Source organism: Dendronephthya gigantea, unplaced genomic scaffold (assembly GCF_004324835.1).
Source record: "Dendronephthya gigantea isolate DGI-Jeju-01 unplaced genomic scaffold, DenGig_1.0 000016F, whole genome shotgun sequence".
Taxonomy (NCBI): Eukaryota; Metazoa; Cnidaria; class Anthozoa; order Malacalcyonacea; family Nephtheidae; genus Dendronephthya; species Dendronephthya gigantea.
The window spans coordinates 829,657-844,142 of NW_021163026.1; the positions used below are offsets into that span (position 1 = coordinate 829,657).

The window sequence follows — 14,486 nt, forward strand, 5'->3', positions numbered from 1 at the left end:
CTCACATAACAACCTTCGACGTCGTATCCACAATCACATACCGAAGGTTCAAAATTTGTTTCATCAGAGCAGGTGATATAGGGTACGCGGTGCTCGTCGAAACAGACAGGAGAATCATTTGTCGATAAACCTGTAAAATTTTACGATCTTATTAATGCTACATACAACAAAAAGACTCCTCACCTCCCCCTCCTGGCCATGTCGTCACCCCAGACATTGACATACATATACCTGGACTGCCTGCTCATCATTAACAATGCGTGATTCAAAATGGCGGCGATTATGAGAGTGTTTGCTCATGAAGTCGACCACTGACCAGTATTTCACTCTCATATTCATCAGGAGATCTGATTATCTGGATCTGACTTGCCACGCTCGTCGCTAAAAGTGTACGAGCAGGCAGTCCAGGTATATATATGCATGTCAATACTCCTAGAAGGCAAATGTTGACATCTGGAGCCAGTTGTTTAAAGCTGGGTTATAGCGCTAACCCTGCGTTAAATTTTAATCCACTGGTTTTGTTTAAATGCTTCTGAATCGCTGTTATTCGCAACAATTATTCGCTGTGAATATCGCCCAATGAGAACCGAGAGGAAGTTTTTAGAAGCTCTAAGTTCTAAGCTCTAAGTCAAGTTGCAATAAAAAGACAACAAACATGTCCGATCTCTTTTATATAATATCGTCTACATTGGGAGTCCTTCATGCCGTTCAGGTTTCCTCATCATAGAAAACCCAATCAACAAAATTACAATATTCAAATATTACAAGTCGAGTTATTTGGGTAAAGCTGGATAGCGCTATTCACTGGATATACTCTTCAATGGTTTTCATCTCCAAAGCTCTAATTTTTTGCATTTCCAACACTTTTACAACAACTGAAAACTCGCTACACGCGGTTGATAGCGTGATCTGGTCGCTGGTCAATTATTTTTTACAATTTTTATAATCCTGGCAATTCTATACTGATTTACTGAATAGAATGATTTCAGAATCGAATAGAAAGATGTGGTATATTATATCCGTAGACCGTAGGCATAGACGAAATCCAGCTAAAATCTTCTGTCGTGAAAAATAGCAATCTTGGCTATATACCATGCAGAACATCATTTAAAGTGGAAGTCAAATCCGTATTGTAAACAAGCGGTTTGTTTACATTTTTGAACTTCCACACTTCTTAAAATACATTGTGTTGTCTGAATATCTAACAACATCTAGGTTTGGTATGCTTTCAAAAGAATATAAACTAGTGTTTTTGTTGAACAAAATTCGAAACAATGCGAAATTTGGACAAAATTTATTCAGAATTTGTGTCGGAGCTCACGTCCACGGACTTGACTTCCACTTTAGGAACATCTGTTAAATATTTCTATGCATACCCTGCACTCTTGACATCACGAAGAGAGCGGCAGCTAGAGCCAGAATATACTGCATATCTAAAAGTATAAATCGAGAAATTAAGAAAGTTGCTAATATTCAGCATTTAACGAGTAAAGGAAGTCGTTTCAATGATTTTACAATGGTCTTCCCAAAACTACAGATGCAGCCGGTTGTACAAAAGCTGGATAGCGCTATTCATCGGATAGTGATTTTTCAACCGTTCTGGAAATGCTTGAAAAGCAATAAAATATCAGATTTGGAAGGAAAAATTATTTAAGCGAACCTTCAGTAAATTGTACTGAATTTAGGAATACTAAAGATTTAATGAAATGGTTTCCATTTGACGCCGACGACGGCAAAGTATTATTGTCGGTGATTTTTGATGAGTGAATCGGTGAAATATCTTGTCTTTCTGAAAATATTTTCTCCTTGGATGATAACAGACAATGACTCGGCGACAGGTCGGCGTCATATGGAAACCAGGCTTGATAAACTTGCACTCAACAACGGGAGATTTCAAAGCAAGTGAAAAAATCACAATCCGGTGAATAGCGCTATCCAGGCAGCCTTCGTACAACCGGCCCCTGATGTGTAGATGTGGTTCCCTCCCGACAATCACATGGGCAGAGAAAGCGACAACATAAAATAACCGTGATAACATGCAACCTTGAAAGAAAATGCCACAAAATAAGGAATTCAGATATAAGCCAATAAGGAACTCAGATCTAAAAGATTGTAACATGAATACTACCTAGCAACTAACATGAATACACTGTCTCATTTGCATCTAGTTAATAAAGAACTTTTGTTTTCGCTACTTACATATGAACTGAATATAAAACGTCGAATACGTCATTCAATGCTTGTCAACTAACTTTATATCATTTTCTTAATGTATAATAAAACCACTTATTATATAGAGGGGGGCCAGATATGAGGTATGCTACAATTTCATTGGTTGGCTACTAGACAGGTATTAGCTCATATCTCGCTAGTAGAGAAAGTAAACAAAATGGCTGAAAGATTTGGGGAGTTGAGTGAAATAGAAATCCAAGCTTTAGTTGTAATAGCACACCAAAATGCACCGAAAGGGCGACGAAGTTTGTGTATATAATAAAACTACGCGCCGAGTTGGCTATCGGCTCATATACGACGAAAGTGAGCAGAATAACTGTTAAATGTTTATAAGAAAACAGACATATATAACACTCACGCCTATAAGACAGTGTTCATCTTAATTCAAGACGATAGATCAAAACTCTTCAAGACACAAGTCTTTGACAGATATTTCCTGTCAAGGATTTAAAGGCATTGAATCCAAAGGAGCATTATCTTGTTTAGAATTTCTCGTTGGATCGCCTTTACATGCACTAACACTGACAGTTTAGGAATTCTGAGTGAAATCAACACCAAAATGTGTGCGATTTCTAAAAACAGCACGAGACGACAGTACCTATAATCTGACACTGAGTTATCTTGCTCTACCACATCACTACTATTATAAAAACACTTAAAAACAGGTATTCACATTTTTCCATATGGCTGATAACATCCTTTCCCATTAAATGGCTAAAAATGGACAAAATCCTGGCTAAAAATGCTTGCATTTGACTCGGCATTCGAAGTTGAGGGCATTTTGACTTACTGTGGTATTCATATAGGTTGGCAGATAAAAAAAAAGCGCAATGGCAATATATTTATGAAAAGGTTTGCAAGCAAATACTAAAGTTCAAACTACTATGTCGTACTCCAAGTTTCTCAAATGCCAATATTATAGCTTCCGTTGACAGAACTGAAAAATATTTTCCTTTATGTATTGAATATATTACTCTAACTCTAAAAGTTAAACCAATGAGAGCTTGGCATTTTACAATAAGTAACGAACGAGCTTTTTAGTCTTAGCCACAGGGGCGCCGGAACCACGGGGACAGTGGGGGTAGCTGTCCCCACCCCTGCCCTTTGCTTATGGGGGTGAGCGGGGGCAGCCCTGTGCCCTTTTCTACCATATAAAAGTATCATAAATTCAACATTTAATCATGATGTCTACTTTTCGCATGAAAAGTAACCGGTAATATTATTGAAAAGGTGTTCTCCCGTGGATTTGCAAGTTCGCATGTACTTGTAAATTTGAGTTTCCTCTTCGTGTGGTTGCTGAGGTAAAATGAATGTGCCCTTTTCTAAAACTCTGCCCCGGACGCCCTAAACTGCTTCCTTATATAGCCAATAGGGAACGATTAGCTTAACGTAAGTTTCGTTCATTACTGATAACGAAGCTACAAGTCCTTCGGTGAATGCCAATAACGACGTGAGCGAAAGGAAGGTTTATATCTGTTTTATAATACACTCAGAACTTCATTACAACTAATTCTCAATTCACAATTCTCAGAAGCACTATATACCAGCTGTTTTCACTATTTTCCGTATATGAGCTGATATATCGTATATAGCTTAGCCAATCACATCGCGTGACGCAGCAAATTCAGCGAGTAGGTATGTTGTAAACACTTTTCCCAATGAAAAACCGCAGCATTACAGATTACTCAACAGTGCAGCTCAACTATTTGTTCTTGGCGTCATATTACTAACAGTTTCGCACCACGGATGTGGTCTATATGACACTCAATCATTAGATGAATCAAAATATTATTTTGGAACAAGAAAATTTAAATTCTAACCTGATTTTCAGCGCGTATCTTGATTTTTGTAATCTGAGAAAGTAAAGGAATTATAGACGAGTAAAAAAGTTAAAAGTAAAAAAGTTACACGTCATTAAGTTAGGTAAAATAAGAAGTGAGTATTGTAAGTAATATTGTACCTGGAAAGAATTGCAAAATTGAAATGTACATCACAGCGAAATACAAGGTAGAAAAAATCATACCTGAATTTTTTTGCTAGTCTTCGCCAACCCAAGCTGATAATATGATGATGGTTTAACAGTTATGAACAAGTTTGTTCAAATCTGTTTGATATATAGTTTCGTTATACCGAGTATGCGCAGTCGGAACAAACTCTCAAGGGTTTCAAGAACTCAAGTGAGTACTGACAAATTAATGACAGGCCAGTTTGTGCTATTTTCATAGTCTCAGTGTAATCTTCAGCGGTTTCTTAGTACATAAATAATATGTTAGCTTTGGTCTTATATAAAAGCTTTATCACAGAGCCGTGGCTGGGGTCTTAATTAGGGGGAATATGTACATATTTATGTTCAAATATGCGTGAAAACAATCGCTATCAAAAGAAATCAGTCAGGCATAAGACGAGTATATGAATGCATACACACCCCCCAATTAGGCTTCTCTATCTAACTTCTCGCTTTGCTCAGCCAATATCGTAAACACGCCCCATCTGGTTCAGTGCTTTTGCAAAAATAGACTACATGCATAAAATTGTGGTGGCATAGTGTCAAATATAGATAAGTATATAAATAGAGATTTGAAGTATAAGTGTTTCAGATGATGCTATCGACTTTCAATGGTCTCTAAATCCGTGTTGCCCTCACGAGATTGAGTGTATTCTATCAGTATGGTGTGCATGCGTGTAGGCATAACTATGCGCAGGTATCTGAGTGTCGGCTGTTCAAACAACATTACTCCCGAGTTTTGGGATACACTTCGGATTGTTGTCGAGGCTGGGACATTTAGATGTACATTTGAGAATGAATCGAATGGGATGTAATTTTTACCTCTACCTCGTACGCATGCGCCGTGATTCTCTATAATGTGACAATGCCTTTATTTGCGTGTTTTAAAGCCAATATTGGAATATGATGGACATGCTTCAAGCACTTGTCGTGATTAACTAAATTTAGTACGAAGGTCTTTACCTTAGAACTGCATGAGAAGTAAGAATTTTACTTCTCTCTTATTTGTTGTCGTAAACACCTCCAACAGGTCACCTCAACTGCCTAAATCAGATTCCGCAAATATCGATAGCAATTTTAAAAGTTGGTATTCCAGGACTTGAAAGGGCGGAGTTATAAAAGAAATACACCCTAACCAACACATCACCTCGTGTTGGCGATATTCGTACTGTCACGGTTAAATTTAATTCGATTTGTTACTTTTCGCAAGTGAAATAGAACAAATTGAAGATTGTAGGAAAGTCCTTGAACTTGGCATGTCTTGCGTCACTGGTTGATTCTGCACAAATAGACTACACACCAATATAGTGGCATAGTGTTAAATATAGATATTAAGGATATATAAAGTGGCATAGTGTTAAATATAATAGATATTACACTATACCGCATTCACAAGGTCACGAAATCATTTCAAGTTGTTTTACAGTGTCTCTGTCCACAAAACTTTTTCATTTCGCAGATTATATTGAAGCAATCATGTCATCATACTTTTGGGAGTAAAATTCGCTTTGCTATGGCTAATTTTGATATGGTGCGCAAGCGAGTGGACCATATGCGCAGGCATCTGAGTGTCGGCTGTCAACTAACACTATATTATCTTTTGTGGTTTTTCGGATTGTTGTCGAGGCCGCAATATCTGGATAGATACATTTCTGGATTGATGCATCTCTGGATATAAATTTGAGAATAAGTCGTGTAGATTATAATTTTTTACCTCGGGGTATGTTGCAACAGTTCAAATTTGTAATTTGAGATTAATTACTCTGGCGATAACAGGGTATGACGTATATTGTTGACGGAATGATGTGGCATTCTTTTAAGCACATGTCATTATTAACAACATACCACAAGGGTCGTTTCTTTACAAGTTAGAAGTACGGACTTTATTCTCTCTTATTTTTCGACCTTCGTTTCGATAAACAACAACTTTGCCCCGCTGCTAAAAGTAAGTGGCGTCTGCGGGTGTGTAGTTTCCAGTAGACAGAAATACTTTTATTTTATGGAAACCCAAAGAAATATTTACCACATAAGACAAAAATTTTTCTTATACATGGTAAAAACAATAGCTAATTTACTTTAATACGTGCGAAATAGTAATGTTCTAGGCTAAAGTGGTCAATACAAATTAAATACAACTAGAATATACAACGTGTATAGGTGCATGTTGCATAAGCTACGAACAATTCAAAATCCTCTTGAGTCTACGTCATTTTATAAGCACATGTCATTATTAACAACATATAACGAGGGTCGTTTCTTTAGAAACGAGTGTAACAGTGCACCTATTGTGATTAAATAAAGCAGCGGTGGGATTGGACAAGAGGGCTAAATGCTGCGATTTTAGTACCGAATTTTAGCTCGGTAGGTTCGCTATGTGCGTTCATGACTCGTAAAACAATGTTTCTACCTTGCGAGCAGACTACTGTATGTGCCACATGAATGTCATTACCTGACTCGCTCTTTAGAGGCGCTATCATGCCTATTTCTGTCTTTGCTGATTTTAATAAACTACCCTCTACAATCATCTCAGATCTCGCGGGCACGACAACATTTTGGTCTAAAACTACGGCAATTTCGGCTTTCATACAAGACTGGATAAGGAAAGTTGAATCATTTTCCACGCATGTTTTGGGCGTTTCGCCAGAAGGGTCACCACTTGCCTCAGTCACTCCAGATATCAGTCCACCATTGGAAAGGGGTGATAAAAGAACTTCAGTCCGCCCGTGAGACCCCGTTAAGTAATAGGGGTTACACCCACTACAGGGGGATAGTCCGTCGTGCGGTCATCTCGGCTCAGCACGAACCGAACAGCGCATTCGCGAAAGTGCATTCGCATTCGAAAATTTCACAGAGCTACAGTCCAGGTAAGTAAACATAATGTGCTCACCTTTTCTTTTAATTTGCTATTCTTAACGTGCGTACAATAATAAAGTTCTTGGCTAAAATAGTTGAAATATGAAAACCGTCCTTCAAGCTCTCTGAAATATAGTTTCTACGACTTGAAGTGCATGCATTAACTACGAAAAATTTGAAGTGGGATGAAAATATGAAAACGTGAAAGAGATTGTTCCTTCTAAATCCATTACTGCATTTTCTTCATGTGCTGGCTCAGACTCATTCTTGGATTCAGCCATTCTTCTTTATAATTCTCGCCGGGAGATTCACCTTTATCCATCTCGTTCTTGACATCAAATTCTTCACCCGGTTCATTCGGGAAAAATCTCTCCTCGTCGGAGACGATTGGATCTTGGATGGACATCTCTTTTTGTTGGTCACATCGGTATTTCTCCTTTTCCTTGAAATCATTAACGGTCCAGCAGAATTCTGGAATATTTGTTTGATTCAGTCCACGTGGTGGTGGATTCTGACAGTGGACATCTTCACCTACGGCAATCGCCATCCCCCTGAGAAGATGAGGGTCAATGTGGCAATGCATGAACCACCATCCTGGATTTGTTGCAAGGAACTCGATCACAACGTAACCACCAGCAGGAACGATGATTACATCCTTGCGTATCGTTGTCTGGTCAACCCGGAGTCCATGTGGTTGGATGTTGTTCTTCCAGTGTCCATGTCCACAGCTTGGTACATCTATATCGTCGTTGACTGCTTTTATAGTACCATTCAAATAATAACTAGGATAGGCGATCTTTGTAACCCAGAAAGAATGACCATGCAAGTGGATTGGATGTGTGACCAGATTCGCGACATGTTCGTCTCTTATCTTTTCTGGTAGGTCAGACAAGACGAATCGAATAGACATTGAAGATCCCCTTTTCTTTACATAGACTGCGTGTGGACATCCCGCTTTGTCGCAGCGCTTTTCGGCCTCTTTGCCATATTTGCATTCGCCTGGTACACTTCCAAAGCTCATAGCAAAAGGTACTTTGGGGAATACATATTTAACGTTGTTAACAGTCGGATTGGATTTATAGAATTTAAAATTAAAGAAATCCTCCACAACTGGAGGCGGGTAGGTATCGTCTGGAAGCTCTTCACGTGGAGTGGGAACGAGCAGGCTTAGAGCTTCATAGACGGTGAAGCAGTTATACGATGGAGGAAACCCGGTAACCACAGGATAGTGCCCGAATGGACAGTTTAGCGCTACACAATTTTTCTTGCATGGTTCTCTCTTGACAGGCGCGAAGTATCTGAGATACGCAACCCCGACACCTAACGGTTGGCTGTGGTTGTTACAATATACTTCCACAGACTCGATTCGGATTGGAAATACTGCCCCTGCTTCAACATCAGTTCTGGTCTTCACGATAAAATCGTATCGTTCGCCGACGTGAACATGTACAGCGTCGGTTTCAAAAGGTTCCGTGAGGTAACTGTCCGTTGACACAACGTGCAATTTATGGCCATCGATGGAAATGCGGAAGACGGTAAACTCTATGGCGCCAATCACTCGAAATCTGTAGTTTTTTCCCTTCTCCACCGTATAATATGGTACCTGAAAATATAAATTAATTTGTGTAGTTAAACAGATATGATTTCACAAAATGCACCTCTTGGCGACGAGACATCATCTGGTACTAACGCAACAAGATAACATATATATGGTTTTAAAGTTTCTCTCTTGAGCCACGTGTCTGATTTATGTTTCGTCGGCTAAAAAATACAGGGTTAAATCTTCCCCACCCCTTCCCCCCTGGATCCCCTGTAGTTGTTACTTCTTCTAATCATAGCTAATAAAAAACATGGTTAGGAAACTCGACAAAAGACATTGCTTTATGTTTTTGTTCACGTTTATACAGATTTGTGCACTTATTCTGTATAATGAAGTTATCATCCAATAAAACCTCAATCACTTGACCTTAGGCCTGAAAATTATCCATGGCCAGAAATTGCGGACATGGAATATGCAGATTGCCGTAGCAAATTTGCATATCTGTTCAAATGTTATTTGTTTGCAGAACTATAAATTATATTGCGCATTCTTAAATTTCGCAAAATCGTTGCATCTTTGCAATTTGCCCTGGTTGTTTCTTGTAATTCGTGTCATATTAAAGATCCTGAAGTAATATTTTGCTGGTAAAGGTTTATCTCGGCTCTGCATTTTTATTTTATTTTTACGCCATTACGGTTTTCGTTTTATATGGTATTCTGCGTGATAAATGACCGAAACTTTGTTTTCAAAATGCAGGACGAATACTGATAAAACATTTTGAAATACTGCCTCAAAATATTAAGATTAACTTTCTCTGCAACGAGTAATTAAGGCAAATTATAATCGACCTACCTAAAGCTGTATTTATAGCGTTTAGTACTGTGCACATTACAGTTTACTATAAACTCACGAAGCTTTATTTTGACACCATATGCAAATTTAGGCGGAAGCAGAATGTTAATTATGTCCGAATTTTTTGGCCATGATGTTGATGGATTTATTAAACTTCCCAGTCAACAATGTTGTGCTGAAGCCTATGTTCAGTTATTTTTAACAATGTTTTTGAATTAGCCTTGTTGAACCATCATCCATCGATACTATTTCCAACAACACATTGCATAAACAATGATGATTGATGTAGGGCGTAGGATGGTTCCTGCAACAAATTATAACTGCCTTCTTCAACTCTACAACTTAGGGCACACCTACATCAGCGCCTCCTTTGCCCTCCAAATGAGAGCTATCGCCCCCCTCCCCCAGTGGTTTGATTCAAGACGTGTCCTGAAAGTGTAAAGGTATATATCTCGAGCCGTGCATCAAAATCTTTAAACTTATACAGGCTAATACAGCCATACAGGGTGTATTATGTCAAAGAAAGGCATTTGAATTAAATATTGCAGCGTATATACAAACGTCGAAATGTATTTATCGGATCCGTACCTGCTCATCATCTCGTACACGTTTCTGTAGTTTTACTCCATTTATTTGAAATGATGAGACATGTTCATCTTTTATTTCTGGCGGTGCGGATCCATCTGGTAAACAACCTCTTTCATGTCTGCCTACTCTCTCGTGTTCTGTGACAGAGAGCGTATATCGTTCAGGAAAATCTTCGAATTTTTTAACTTTTAGCAAAGGCTCCAATTTTTTCAGTGTTTCACGCTTTTCTTTAACAATAAGGGCTCCAAAAATGCCTTCGTCTCGCTGCTTTCCCACGTGTGAATGATACCAATGAGTTCCCGAAGGATGAGCGCGGAGTATGTATCTATAAAGAGGCGTAATTCATGACTGACGGCATATCAAAGTTGTCTTTGTCAGCAATTGTATGTTCTAGGGCGCTTTTCTTTATACGGTGAAAACGGCCAGACCGGTCCTAATACATGTATTTCAGTACAGCCAGAATACTGATATTTTACAGTGTTTCAAGAGCTCTGTACTCAAATATATCGCCTATATTTAGATCTGCCTAGCACGGAAAATGCAGTTTCACCGTTATATTCTTAATGAGAATCAACCAAGCAGAGTTTCCACAACACAACGCTCACGTTTTAACCAATCAGCTCAAGAAGGGGTTGGCTAAACAGAAATCCATTCTACAGTATTTAATCGATTTTGGTATAATTTCACTTATTTCAGTATTGAAGAATGGCTTTCAAGCATTCTGATTGGCTCCTTCACCAGTAACTATGAGGCAATAGTCGCTGCTCAGGCAGACGGCTCTCAGCAGTAACCACTGCTTTTAAAAAAATGTCGCAAAAAATTCGTCAAAATTTATCTGCCACTTCTCTTGATTCAAACTTCAACCTACCAAATCGGCTTTATTCATGAATTATATCAAGCATGATTCCATTACCTGAATTTCCCACCGTTTGGTTGGATTCCGTATTGCGTTACATCTGCCACTCCATCCATCCAAGGAACATTCCTTTGATGCATGCCATGCCAATGTATCGAAGTTTGATGTTGTTTCATGTTGTTGATCACTTCAACAGCTAATATTGCGTTATGTTTTATGATGATCGTCGGGCCAATGCGACCGCCATTAATACTGTGTAATTTTTTTTTATCACGTGGTTGAGCATTTGTGGTGATTACAAGGCGTACATAACATATGGCACTGTTGTCACAGTCGCATATCGAAGGTTGAAACAGCGTTTCCTCGGTGCAATGCACAAAGCGCTTGTCTTTTTTTTTGAAGCAATCCGATTGATCTGGTGTCGCTGTAAAAAAAAGTTTAGTGGTATTACACAACACGACACAAAATGAAAGTCGCCTTCTCTGTAATGACGTGTCACATTGAAAATTCGTAGAAGCAGAAGGGGCTGAAAGAATCATTTGTCGATAAACGTGTAACAATGCGTGATTCAAAATGGCGGCGATTATGAAAGTGTTTACTCATGAAGTCGACCGCTGACCAGTATTTTACTCTCATATTCGTCAGCAAATCTGAATCTGACTTGGCTGCCACGCTCGTCGCTAAAAGTGTACGCGCGAGCAGTCCAGGTATATATATGTCAATACTCCTAGAAGGCAAATGTTGACATCTGGAGCCAGTTGTTCAAAGCTGGGTTATAGCGCTAACCCTACGTTAAATTCAAATCCACTGTTTTTGTTTCAATGCTTCTGAATCGCTGTTATTCGCAACAATTATTTGCTGTGAATATCGCCCAATGAAAACCGAGACGAAGTTTTAAGCTCTAAGCTCTTAAGCTCTAAGTCAAGTTGCAATAAAAAGACAACAAACATGTCCGATCTCTTTTATATAATATCGTCTACATTGGAAGTCCTTCATGCCGTTCTAATTTTTTGCATTTCCAACACTTTTACAACAACTGAAAACTCGCTACACGCGGTCGATAGCGTGATCTGGTCGCTGGTCAGTTTGAATCCTTTTTTACAATTTTTATAATCTTGGCAATTCTATGCTGATTTACTGAATAGAATGATTTCAGAATCGAATAGAAAGATGTTGTATATTATATCCGTAGACCGTAGGCATAGACGAAATCCAGCTAAAATTTTCTGTCGTGAAAAATAGCAATCTTGGCTATATACCATGCAGAACATCATTTAAAGTGGAAGTCAAGTCCGAATGTAAACAAGCGGTTTGTTTATATTTTTGAACTTCCACACTTCTTAAAATACATTGTGTTGTCTGAATATCTAACAACATTTAGGTTCAGTATGCTTTCAAATGAATATGAACTAGTGTTTTTTTGAACAAAATTCGAAACAATGCGAAATTTGGACAAAATTTATTAAAAATTTTTGTCGGAGCTCACTTCCACGGACTTGACTTCCACTTTAGGAACATCTGTTAAATATTTCTATGCATACCCTGCACTGTTGACATCACGAAGAGAGCGGCAGCTAGAGCCAGAATATACTGCATATCTAAAGCCTCTAAAAGTAAATCAAGAAATTAAGAATGCTGCTAATTTTCAGTCTTTAGAACGAAAATGAAGTTGTTTCAATCATTTTACAATGGTCTTCCCAATACTATAAACATGCGGCTTTATTATACATTAAGAAAATAATATAAAGTTAGTTGACAAGCATTGAATGACGCACGGGCGACGTTTTATATTCAGTTCATATGTAAGTAGCGAAAACAAAAGTCCTTTATTGGTTAGATGCAAATGAGATTGTCGGCAAAGAACCACATCTACACATCAGGGGCCGGTTGTACGAAGACTGCCTGGATAGCGCTATCCACCGGATAGTATTTTTTTCACTTGCTTTGAAATCTCCCGTTGTTGAATGCAAGTAATTTTTCCTCTATCTCGTGCGCATGCGCCGTGATTCTCTATAATATGACAATGCCTTTATTTGCGTGTTTTGAAGGCAATATTGTAATATGATGGACATGCTTCAAGCACTTGTCGTGATTTACAAAACTTAGCACGAAGAACTTTTCCTTACAACTGAGAAGTAAGAACTTTACTTCTCTCTTATTTGTTGTCGTAAACACCTCCAACAGGTCACCTCAACTGCCTAAATCAGATTCCGCAAATATCGAAAACAATTTTAAAGGTTGGTATTCCAGGACTTCAAAAGGGCGGAGTTATAAAGAAATACATCCTAACCCACACATCACCTCGTGCTGGTGATATTCGTACTGTCACGGTTAAATTTAGAACCACAAGAACCACATCTACACATCAGGGGCCGGTTGTACAAGACTGCCTGGATAGCGCTATCCACCGAATAGTATTTTTTTCACTTGCTTTGAAATCTCCCGTTGTTGAATGCAAGTGTATCAAGCCTGGCAGATAAACAAAAAAGCGCAATGGCAATATATTTATGAAAAGGTTTGCAAGCAAATACTAAAGTTCAAACTGCCATGTCGTACTCCAAGTTTCTCAAATGCCAATATTATAGCTTCCGTTGACAGAACTGAAAAATAATTTTTCTTTATGTATTGAATATATTACTCTCAACTCTAAAAGTTAAGCCAATGAGAGCTTGGCATTTTACAGTAAGTAACGAACGAGCTTTTTGTCTTGGCCAATAGGGAACGATTAGCTTAACGTAAGTTTCGTTCGTTAATAACGAGCCTACAAGTCCTTCGGTGAATGCCAATAACGACGAGAGCGAATGGAAGGTTTATATCTGTTTTATAATACACCCAGAACTTATTTACAACTAATTCTCAATTCACAATTCTCAGACGCACTATATACCAGCTGTTTTCACCATTCTCCGTATATGAGCTGATATATCGTATATAGCTTAGCCAATCACATCGCGTGACGCTGCATATTCAGCGAGTAGGTATGTTGTAAACACTTTTCTCAAATGAAAAACCGCAGCATTACAGATTACTCAAGAGAGCGGCTCAACTATTTGTTCTTGGCGTCATATTACCAATAGTTTTGCACCACGGCATGCATACCTTTTGTCTCGCGTGGGGAATTTATTTGTCATAGTTCAAAGCGTCATCGAGTTAATATTAACTGCGTTTGCTTTGGAAAAGCGAATTAGCAGCAACCCTACTGCGATTGACTTATAATTAAAATGCTTGATATATTAACACCCAGGAGGCTGCCTTTCCATAAGGGAAAGTCTATATCACTATGTTTATACCGAAATTGACGGATTACTAAATAAGCTATGTCAATATGTAAGGTCATCATTATTCTTCGAAATGCCGATGTGAGGGGCTCTCAACTGAGTCAAGTGATCACTGATGATGCGAGACTATTCCTGTTTGCTGCCCTGCTGATGTTCAGAACGCAACCTTTAAGTAAATATTTGATAGCAATTAAGTCGTATAAACCTTTTTTCCTGTCGTGGTATGCGCATGTGTGGCAATTTTCTCTAATTACGACACGGGTGTTCTCATTTACGCCTTTT

The 14,486-nt window shown here is 38.5% G+C and overlaps 1 protein-coding gene across 1 annotated transcript; it reads right to left on the reverse strand.

Moving 5' to 3' along the window:
* Positions 1-7,180: 7,180 nt before the first annotated feature.
* Positions 7,181-11,224, reverse strand: LOC114520667 (laccase-like). Its single transcript, XM_028540987.1, has 3 exons — positions 10,984-11,224; positions 10,071-10,395; positions 7,181-8,693 (listed from the first exon to the last, which is right to left on the reverse strand). The coding sequence occupies exons 1-3, from the start codon at positions 11,100-11,102 to the stop codon at positions 7,320-7,322; spliced, it is 1,818 nt and encodes a 605-aa protein (XP_028396788.1). The 5' UTR covers positions 11,103-11,224; the 3' UTR covers positions 7,181-7,319.
* Positions 11,225-14,486: the final 3,262 nt, after the last annotated feature.

Bases quoted from the DNA above. Each gene is read 5' to 3' on its own strand.
- LOC114520667 (XM_028540987.1), bottom strand. From the start codon at position 11,102: ATGAAACAACATCAAACTTCGATACATTGGCATGGCATGCATCAAAGG. The intron at 10,396-10,983 runs GTAATGGAATCA...GCCTCTTTATAG, and splicing joins CCAAACGGTGGGAAATTCAG to ATACATACTCCGCGCTCATC. The intron at 8,694-10,070 runs GTACGGATCCGA...TTATATTTTCAG, and splicing joins GTGTACGAGATGATGAGCAG to GTACCATATTATACGGTGGA.